This window comes from Astyanax mexicanus, chromosome 22 (genome assembly GCF_023375975.1).
Source record: "Astyanax mexicanus isolate ESR-SI-001 chromosome 22, AstMex3_surface, whole genome shotgun sequence".
Lineage (NCBI taxonomy): Eukaryota > Metazoa > Chordata > Actinopteri > Characiformes > Acestrorhamphidae > Astyanax > Astyanax mexicanus.
Window position 1 is genome coordinate 25,273,269 of NC_064429.1, and position 11,302 is coordinate 25,284,570.

The 11,302-nt window shown below is 35.4% G+C and overlaps 1 protein-coding gene across 2 annotated transcripts; it reads left to right on the forward strand.

Annotated features, from left to right (window-relative positions):
• The first annotated feature begins 130 nt into the window (after positions 1-130).
• Positions 131-11,144, forward strand: card9 (caspase recruitment domain family, member 9). Of its 2 annotated transcripts, none has more exons than XM_022667569.2 (12): positions 131-664; positions 737-874; positions 1,812-2,137; positions 4,077-4,256; positions 4,423-4,569; positions 4,988-5,116; positions 7,211-7,405; positions 7,687-7,722; positions 7,909-7,957; positions 8,763-8,869; positions 9,007-9,080; positions 9,242-11,144. In XM_022667569.2, exons 1-12 carry the CDS (start codon positions 457-459, stop codon positions 9,351-9,353), a joined length of 1,701 nt encoding a protein of 566 aa, XP_022523290.1. In that variant the 5' UTR covers positions 131-456; the 3' UTR covers positions 9,354-11,144. The 2 variants fall into 2 exon arrangements, with proteins under 2 accessions (XP_022523290.1, XP_007243985.2); XM_007243923.3 differs by having other exon boundaries at positions 169-664; positions 4,991-5,116; positions 9,242-11,143.
• The last annotated feature ends 158 nt before the right edge of the window (positions 11,145-11,302 follow it).

An 11,302-nucleotide genomic window follows, 5' to 3' on the forward strand; every position in this document is an offset into this window, starting at 1 on the left:
GGTAATAGTAAACACATAGTTAATTGCAGCTTTCATATTTATAGAATATAAATAATAATCAAATAGCATTGACATTAGAACTGTGTCTCTCCATCCTGGACGTACTCAGGTTAATTATTAACAAACCCTGTCAGAGTTAAAGTCCTTTCAGAAGGGTGTGTTAAAGGAGAAAAATGCCAAATTGTGACCAGAGTTGAGAAACACTGCATGAACAACTGAGCATGCATTCATTCAATTCATTTCTGCTTAGTCACAAGGTAATAATACTAGCAAAGCTGATTGTGAAATAGATGGAAATGGAAAAAAAATGTAATGGTAGCTTAAAAAAGGAACTAGAAACAATGCTCGGCTTGGCCAACCTCGTTTCCTTTTTGACTGTCGTATTTACTGCACGTCTGACGTGACTGTAAACCACTGTGCACTGAGGAGCAGAGGCAGAAACATCTGCAGAGGACAATGACTACTGCTGATGGCCCAAGTGCTCTCGAGCTGGAGGAGGATGAAGAGTGCTGGATTCGACTGGAGAACCACAGGATGATCCTTATCAAAACTATTGAGCCTTCTAGAATAATACCATACCTTAGACAATGCAAGGTGCTTAATAGTGAGGATGAGGAGCAGATTTACAATGACCCGAGTCTGGTTGTGAGACGGCGGAAAGTGGGTAAGGAACTTTGGCCTTAAAGGATCTCTTGTGTTGATATGTACTTGATCTTAAGACTCTATTGTCATCTAGGTGTGCTGCTGGATATATTACAAAGGACTGGTCTGAAGGGTTATGTGGCATTCCTAGAGAGTCTGGAGCTGGACTATCCTCAGTTATATCAGAAGATCACAGGCAAAGAGCCTTCTCGTGTCTTCTCTATACTCATAGGTAAGATAACAGCTCATTAAAGGGCATCAATTTTCAAATGTGGAATATGCGGATACATTTTGTGTCACCTCTGTTACTGACATAATAAAAATATAACATAGATCAGTTTTAAAGGTAATATATTCAAGTCAAAAAGTCAGAATGGTGATGTTGAATTGAACCAGACATCTGCAGTCTCAAAGCAACTGCATACAATTAAATAAGTTTAGCATAAAAATTGTTTTTTTGTTTTAATATTTTTCCACGTTTCAGAGAGAAAAATCAAAAAATGCAATTTATGAAATTGACCACAATTTTACCATTGTCAAAATTACATATATGATTCACTGACTTTGGACTTGATATAACACAGTGGACCAACACCAGCAAATGACCTTTCTCTCCAAACCATCACTGATCATCAGTAAATTTTACATTTCATTTGGAAATCAAGGGACCAGAGTCTGAAGGCACACAGTCCAAACTGCTTGGTCTAATGTAAAGTTTCCACGATAAGTGATGGTTTGGAGAGCCATGTCATCTGCTGGTGTTTGTCCACTGTGTTATATCCAAAAGTCCAAAATCAGTGCCAGCAGTGTTTTCCAGAAAAATCTTACAGCACTTTACGCTTCTCTCTGCTGACAACTTTTATAGAGATGTGAATTTCATTTTCCAGCGGGACTTGGCTGGCCACACTGCCAAAAAAAACAATTGGTCTTATATAATATTAAACATTTCTGAGACTGATTTTTGGGTTTTCATTGGCTGTAAGCTATAAACACCAACAATAAAATAAATAAAAGCTTAAAATAGACCTCTCTGTGTGTAATACATCTGTGTAATATATGATTTTCAGATTTTGACTGAAATTACTGAATTACTGAAATGAAGTAACCTTTGAATAATATTACATTTTTTTGAGATGCACTTTTATGTATTGGTTGTGTATAATGTTCAGACACGGCGGGAGAGTCCGGGCTGACCCAGTTTCTGATGAATGAAGTGACCCGGCTGCAGAATGCTCTTCAGGACGAGCGCAGGTCCAGGCTAGAGGCGGCGGCGCGCGCGGCCGAGCACCAAGACGCCGCGCGGCAGCTGCAGACGCGCGAGTGCGAGCTTCGCAAACAGAACGAGCGGGTTCAGCGCATGCGTGAGGAGCGGGAGCAGCTGTGGAACGAGGCGCGGCGTCTGCGGGACGAGAACTACCGGCTGATGCAGGACGTGACCCGGCTGAGCGAGGAGAAGAACGGAGCGCTGATGTTCAACCGGGACCTGCAGCTGGAGGTAGGCACATTTGCTAATATGAATCAAAGCCCACCCTGTTAGTGACTTAGAACAACATGTGTGGAATTACTTTTAATCACAAATAAACAAAATATATATTTTCTATAATTCTGTTTATTATTAGTTAAATCCAACTATAGGTCAGTTTACAACCTAAATTGTTACTCCACATTACATTACAACTTACATAAACTTAGAAAAAATTATGCATGCAATGTCTGAACTATATCCACATAAGACAAAAACTGGTCTGTTATAACCTAATATTTAAAATAATATAACCGTTATAATTGTATCTTAAAACAATTTCAGCTTTTTCTGCGTTTAATGTTTTTTGGGGCACAACCAATCCACCTATTTCTGTTCCATCCATCCCCCTCAGGTTCCTACACCTTTCTTTGTGTCTTTGAGTTGTATATGCATTCTTCCTCAACCTCATTGTCTGCAGTAGCTAGTAAAAAGAAAAGCTCAGAAAAAACAAATCGATCAGGAAAGGCCTCGCCCACCTTGGCTTAGGACCGCCCACAGGCAGAGGGCCACGGCAGCCTCCACTCGCCTTGTGACGCTGAGAATCTGACATTAAGCGATGTTTAAGGGTTAACTTTACCTAGCTCTCAGTGCTATATCGTTACAACTAAAGCTGTATTTCTGAAAACATTTTGTCCTTTTAGAGCTGTAAAATTGACTTGGGGTGATTCTGCAGTGCTGTTAGCCAATTAGAAACGATATGTTTGCATGTATAAATATTCATGAGCAAGAGCCAAAATCCTGTCTTTTTTCAGAGACCAGTAATTCAGTGATCTAAATCAGGGGTAATTAGAAACACCTGGGCACTCTTTTTTTCACAAAAAAAAACAGCTCATCTGGCTTTCTTTTAAAATGACAATTTAAAATGAATGAAAAAACGATGGAATGAGGCCTTTAAAAACTGAAGGATGGAGGTGATATATCTAGGCATTTTGGCATCTAGGCAGATTTTTTACTAAAACTAAATAAAAGATGCATTTGGCAGAAGACCTAGTACCAAAAAAAGCTTTTTTCAGGTTTTGATTTATTTTACATTTTTTCTCATTTGTATAAGTTTTCATGGTTCAAGGTTCAAAGTATATCAAACTGAGTTGAAGAATGGAGTAGAATGCCAGATGAGTTGGTCTAATTCAGTAAAAGGACAGCTTTGCATAATGTCCTCATCTGGTTCTTCTTTTATTTTGTTTTTTTTTAACTCATGGAAAATATATAGTGAAGTAAAAGTGGAACACTTTCTCCTGTTCCTGTTTGCTGAAACAGGACTATGGCCCGGCCTCATTACTTCACCATGGTGGTGCTACAGTATTATTGTATTGCAGAATAGAAAATAACATTGTATTATTGTATAGAAAATAGCATTGTGGGTGTATAGGTTATTATTAGTTGCCAGACCTTCTGTGAATTCCTAGACATAACTGAACAACACCCTAACGTTTATGACAAAATAAAATGAGTAATGATTAAAACATTGCTTTAGGATTTTGAAGGAGGCTGTTGTTTTTGTTTTTTATTTTTATTTTGGACTAACATAATTGTTAGTACAAAATCTGGGCATTTAGCTTAGTTTGCTCTTGATTTGTTAAAGTAAGTAGGATTACTGTGGCCAGATTAAAAGGGCTCTTTGAGGCCATCAGAAAAGTCTGAGGTTTAAATAAGACAGGCTCCTCCAAAAACTTTTCCAACCATGTTATAATCATTTGTAGGTAATGTGCTGCACCTGATTCTAAAAATAAATAAGTAACAATAAATGTGGGTTGGTGTCCTAAACTTTTCTTCAGAAGAAAGGTTCAATTTTGCTTTTGTTATGTTGAAGTACATATTTTATTGTATCTTTATGTAACAATGTTGTTATTATTGTTATTGTAATGCAAATTTGATCATGATTAACTCTGAACTCTTTTGTGATTGTCAGATTGAAAGGCTGAAGCACAGTTTAATGAATGCAGAGAGCGATTCAAAGCTTCAGCGCAAAAGGACCATGACCCTAAAAAATGCCATGGAGCTGAGGCCTCGGCAGGAAATGATCTTTGAGCTGCAGAAAAAGAATGATCTTCTTACTGCCCAACTGCAAGAGCTTCAGAACTCGTCCCAGGTAAGCCTGCCTCAAAAATCAACCCCTGTTTTTTTACTTTTATATATATATATATATATATATATATATATATATATATATATATATATATATATATATATATATATATATATATATATATATATATATGTCAAGCAGATTTCACTGATCAAGATTTTCCCTCTAGGTCCAGATTCCAACAGAGCACGACCAGAGGAGCATGGACATTCAGAATGACTTCAAGAAACAAAGCCAAGCACAGCACCAGGACCTGGTGAACAGCCTTTATGCACTACGGCGGGAGCTGCATGATGTCAAAGAGCTACGGGATAAGGTTTGGGCAAAGCTTTTTTTTTTTTTTTTTTTTTTTTTTTTTAAAGTATCTGTCCCAATTATTTATTTAATTTGAATCAGTAGTATTTCTGAGTTGTTAGAGGACAAAATATTTTAATTAATGTTATTAGTGTCCTGGCATGATCATGCCTACAATGTCTAATATATTCTTTTAACAAAAAAACAGAGAGGTCTGGTAGGTTTGTTAGATGCAATTGCTCTCTGCATTTGACAGTATTTTAGAAATGAACAAAATGAAGTAAATAGTGTACTTAAAACAGATTTTTACACAACAATTTACAAATTACACATTCTCACCAGAGAGGTCTCAAATCCTCAAATCCCTCAAACATACAGACTGTTGCTTTAAGTTTCACGTTTTGGTTTTCTAGCTTCTAATGAGAGTTGCATTGTGTTAGCAGTACAGAGAAAAGAAGGATGAGCTGGAGCTGAAGTGTTCGATCCTAAAGAAAGACTCCAAAATGTATTGTAACCGCATGGAGGAAATCTTAAAGCAGCTGGATGAGGTCATCAAAGAAAGAGACAAGGTGATGCATTATTGAATTTCAAATGTTTCACTTATTTCTTTGTTGTAGCAGTTCAGTTTTTCATTACATTTACATCACACTGATCTTATCCATTTAGTTTCCTTGGCTTAATACAGCCGACACCATTTTTTTTAATAAAGGTGCTACAAAAGTTCACAGTAATGGCAGAGAAGATCCACTTTTATTTATTAAAAACCCAATGTTTATAAGAAGAGTGATTAGGAAATTTGATGTAAGAGCTTATACATCAAAAGTATTTTTTTTTGGTCATTAAAAATATAAACATGGTTCTTCTTATGCTATGTTCAGACTGCCAGTCCAAAACAGATTTTATGGCGTTTTTGTATTATATCCAAATGAATTTTTGATAGATGATTTGTGCCGATGTTTATAAATATAAAATCTGCCTTTCAGATTAGTCACTGTTTGTATCAAATGAGCCAGTTTTTACCAACTTTATTACCCATTTCTTGTCAATTTTTTGAAAAGAAGAACCAGCAGCAGCGTTTATTTAAAATACTAGAACTTAAAAAAAAATTGTGGGTCTGAACAGCATCTGGGAACACATCCGGGAACTTTAACAGCTGTGATTAAATATGCACTTGAATAATGGAATGCAACTTGAGCAGTGGAAGATGGCATTAGACAAAAAACACAAACAAACGCATATTGAGAAACTGACCAGATTTCAAAGTCTCTTTTGCTTCACTTGCAACACCTCCAAAAATTGACCAAGCCAATTCCAAAATGACAGAAAGCACCGCAGTGCTTGCTGCACAGTGAAGCCGGACATGACTACAGCACGGAACTCTGCAGTTCATACCAGCCTCCTGCGTCACCTCCGTGTGCATTGCGTCATTATATTTAAAATCGCAACATGACTGGGCATCTGTGTGGCAATGAGTTATTGATGTCCTGCGTCATTACCACAAGCATAACCCATAAAGATAGATTTGTGATGTCTAGACACGCAAATCTAATGAGTCCTTAAAACAAAAGAATTTCAAAAAATGTCCAGAAAATCTGGTCCAGATATACAGCTCTGGAAAAAATTAAGAGAGCACTTCAGTTTTTGCTATTTATAGGTATATGTTTGAATAAAATGAACATTGTTGTTCTATAAACCACGGACAACATTTTTTCCAAATTACAAATAAAAATATTTTTTTATTTGGCATTTATTTGCAGAAAATGAGAAATGGCTGAAATAACAAAAAATATGCTGAGCTTTCAGACCTCAAATAGAAATAAATCATATTCATAAAGTTTTAAGAATTTAGAAATCAATATTTGGTGGAAAAACTCTGGTTATTATATTTTTCGCCTGTTCTCGTTTTTCTGCCCAATTCAATAGCCGGGGCAACGGAAGTGTATTGGACCGTGACCCTGACGACCCAGGTTTGATCCTGCATCAGGAGCAGTGTGTTCATTTATTTTTTCCTTCCTTCTTGGGTTTACCAAACTTAATTGCTGACCCCTGACATAGGGAGTGATGTAGGGAGAGAGCGGTATCTACCCACCCATGAAAGACAAGGCCAATTCAGACTCAATTCATTGCTCTCTCAGACCTAGCAGTCCTCAGATCACAATAGATGCACCTTAGACCACTGAACCCCTTGGAGCCCCTACCGACATAAATGACCTGGTGCAGTGACCAAAAAAACGGTTGGCCGAAAAAATTCATTAGACCAATTGTAGACACTAGGGTTTAAGGCCTTCAGTTTCTGCCCTCAGAAACAATTGTTCCTTTTCTTAGCAGTGTTGTTTTAAAATATGGAAGAGAAACACATATATTCTTTTCCTGTTTTGTATTCTGTGTCTTTGCACATATTCAGGGATGATTTGGAGAAAAAAAGAAGAATTGTAGTAGAAAGTAATGGACAGCTTGATACAGTAGGACTTAGTGCCAGTTGTAACTAAAAGAGTGGAAGGTTTATTGTTCAGTAATTTCGTAGAAAAACAATGCAAGCTATTATTCTGAATGTTACGTATTCTAAATCGTCATGATATACAATTGAATCCAGGCCATTTACATGCTTTAAAAAAATACCAATCTCTCTCATACTGTAAAACGTTCTGGTTTGTTGTTAAAAGGCTATTACTGCACGAGAGGAGTACCACCAAGAAAACTGTAAAAACCTCCAGGACAAGGATCGCTACCGCAAACAGATCCGCGAGATGGGAGAGCAGTATGACGAGTTGCAGGTCCAGCACTTCCGGACTCAAGGAGAAGTTGTTGCTCTCCAGACCAAATTTCGCAAACAGACTGACTTACAGGAAACCATAGGAGTAAGACACTTTCACACCAAATGCAGCACTTTTTCACACTTTCTGTACTGCTTCTTGATTTGCTAATCAAACAGTTTGTGTGATTTAAAGAACATAGTACTACATATTATTATAGTCACTTTATTATTTGATCTAACACAAGGCTGTGTTATTTCTGGCAATGCTTTATTAACACTTTTTTTATTGAGCATTTAGTGAACAGATCATTTAAGTACACATATCTGATAATCATCTAGTTCTAATGTGATAATATAACGTGTATTTTTTTTTTTGTCCTCCAGACCTCAGGAGAGAGCTTTCGTCAAAGTTCAGTGGAGGTAAATTAGATATGATATTTATTGTTGTATAGTTATTGTAATTTATTGCTTCATAAATTTAAGCCCAGCCAAGTTCAACATGTTATTCCTCCAGCGGTTGCATAAGTTTGTTCCTCTTTTGTCGATTCTTTTTGCTTTCCTATGAGAGCCACAGCTTCAACTGACTGCTTACTGTTTCCTCTTTAGCTAAAGAGCCAGACAAGTGAAGAGGATTTCAAGGAGAGATATGACAAAGGTGCTCTATTTTTGTTGATTACGTTTCAATTCATTAATTCTTTGTTCTGCATTGAAAGGTGCAATTGAATTTTTTTTGGAGGCTATTTTAAATCCTTTTTTGGTGTATAAATAGTATTTATTTGACTGTGGTGTGGGTAAAACATGCCTAGTCACTTAGTGTATCATCTCTATTCTATGAATACCCACTGCAGCGCTTCCTTCAGTTAGCCCTTCTCCAAGTGGTACTTCACTCAGTCTGCTAGTGTCAGCTTTTAGCCGCTGTATGTAGCCTTGAAAGGCTTATGCAATGCAAGCTTATTGGGAGTGTGTTTAAATGTAGCTCATATTTATTGTTGCTCAATGTTTCTATTAATATTATCTAACAATCGGGAAATTTGAGAAAATAACTTAATTTAAATACAACCTTGTAATGAAATTTGCTTTTTTGGTGATGCAACAAATTATGCACTTGGGCTCAAGAGAAACCATGTATGTTCATACGATAGGTTGCATTCGAAAGGGCAGACTCTGCACTGTATTATTGCTTAGATATTAAAAGAAATATCAAGAAATTGAATTTGCTGAGCATTAAATAGCATGATTTAAGACTGTTACATAACAGATGGAATTTTTAATTGGCTATTTTACAGCTTTTTATAGCTTTGTTTTGTGCCCAATATCTCAATATTCAACTGTGCCAAGAAAAGTATAGATTTCTACCAGATCTTATACACATCTAATATAAAATGTAAGCATTTCTGGTTCCTGGTCATTCCTTGTTCTGGTAACCAGATCATTTATCTGTTTATTTTTTCTACTTTCAGCATCAGGAATAAGTGAGGATTCTCAAAGCCCAACCTCTGGGGAATTTAATGTCTGCATAAGTATTACAGATTCGTGTCCCTCAGACATGAAGGAAGAAGGTTTTAAGGTACCACAAGACACACATGCACACACACGCACATACTGTTAGCTAACTGTATCATGCTTTGATTTTACTTTAGTGCATAAAATACTTAAAGAAAATAAATAATGTGCCTTCTTTTCACACATTTCTCACTATTACAGGAGAGGGGGTTCAATGAGGAGGACCTATCAGCAAGCTATTTTCCTAGGACACGATGCAATTTTCACAACAGAAGGTTTGTGTTCTTATATACAAAAAAGTGAAAGAAAAAAAAATCCTGTTTTTTTTTTTTATTTATTTATTTATTTTTTATACCAGTCCTGTTTTTTTGAATGGTATAAGTGACATGATTAAAAAATGAAATACAGCCTCTAATTGTGTCTGTTCTATTGGCAGGAAACGTGCTTTGAGAACAAAAGCCACTGTTAAAGAGTGCACTATAGAGCGTGCTCAGTGTATTCTGGACAACACCAGTGGGAGTGATAACACCGACACCGACGGAATATGACATGAGCAGTCCAACCAGGGGGGGAAGTGCTACCTTTGCTGAGTAGCTTACGTCATATTAAATTTGGGTCTTATGGTGCAGCCCAGGGCCAACAGATTTTATTATTTGTGTGTGCTTTTGTTTGTTTTGTTTTTTGTTTTGATCACTGACACTGACTTTCTCTCTGGTTGGCTTATTATTATAATTAATATTAATAATTATATGATTAATACATTTACATTTTATTTTAATTGTCAACTGTAGGCTCATACCAACAGAATTCAAAATCAACATCAAATTTGTAAATGATCCATTAGTTGCCATGTATAGTTCTCCTACTTTTTCTTAACTCTGTCATTAACATTCCAAAAATACAAATGTATATCATTTTGTGTTGTCATGTATTTTGTCAGACAACATATTCATTCAAGTGTACTAAAGAATGACTTTTACATGTGATGTGATTCTTTTGATGCAAAATTTGTATTGTAGTATTATCATATATGGGTTTTGTTCACTAAGGCTAAAAAAAAAAAATGTTTTTTAGATTTATTTATTAGAATTATTTTAGGTTTTTAATTCCTTTGGCTGTTCATATTTATAAGGCTTCACACTTCCAGCTTAATCACTTTCCATTTTACTTTTCATTAATTCCTGTCATGCATGTGTCTACCCTGTCACAGCAAGCTTCACGACAGGGTGGACAATTTTAGATGGACACTGCCTTTGAGTTTCCTCGTTTCCTTTTAACATTGCTGTCTTCTTTTGCAAACAGATTGGCTATTACATTACATTACATTACATTTCTAGTAGTAAATCCACTTTTATATTGTAATTTCACAATTTAATTTAATTATGATTCTCTTTTTTTTAATCCAGTTTGTATTTTTGTTTAAACACAGGCCCTAAAACAGAGTCTTGACTCTTTGTGTAACCTTTGATTGAAACGCATCTGTGTAGGATAAAGTCACACCCACGCGTCTCATTTTCTGTTTCTCCACACTTGGCATTGAGCTCTTTTTTCTTTCACTTCTAAGAAAATTAGGTAAAACATGACAGTGAAAAATATAGCCATTTGTTTGGACATATGATTGCACAAAAAGAGGCCTTAAAAACATGTTTTATAGTGAATATGGTTGGAATTTATTCAAAAATATCAATTTGTGTAAATTGATTTCATTTTTCATTCAAATGGAAACATGATCGCCGACTTGTGCAAAAGTAGTTTTCAAAGTATTGTTTTTAGACTGATTCTTTTTTAAAATGTTTTTGGAATCTTTTTAAAATGTGACTTGAATCCCTTTGCAACTTGAATGTGAAACATTGTTAAAGCCAATTATAATCATTTTGAGTCTCGTACAGAAGGGATTGGAATAATTTTCAGATTTTTTAGAAATAATTTGAATCCTTTTCAAAAGCGTTTCAGATTATTTGCAGAGACAATAATAATATTTTTCAATGTGCAGTGAATAAAATTTTCAGACGTGATTTATGTTCCAGTGATTAAAACTATATAATGATGCCATTTGCCTGTCAATAATGCACTCAAAAAAAGATCAGCAATTAAATAAATAAAAAAATAAAAATCAATACCTTACTTGTGATTTGTATGTGCATTGCATTGTGGAATGATTTGTGCAACACTGTTATTTTCATTCTGCAACTTATATATATATATTTTTTTTATTTCACTATCATTCATAAGCATTCTTAAACTCAAAAACAGTGTTTACTCTGCCTCATGAATGTCTATTCGGATGGACAATACGTCTCAATCTGTGTTAATTGCAAGAATACACCAAAAAAACAGTACACACAGGGTCTAAACGGGATAAATGATTCAAATGTATAGATAATTATATATGAAATAAATAAATTCCAACAATTCCAAAGATTATTTGTGGGTTGGTCTAAATTTTAAACTATAAATATTATATAATTCTTGGAAAGTTCAGTGTTGAGTGCTGCTG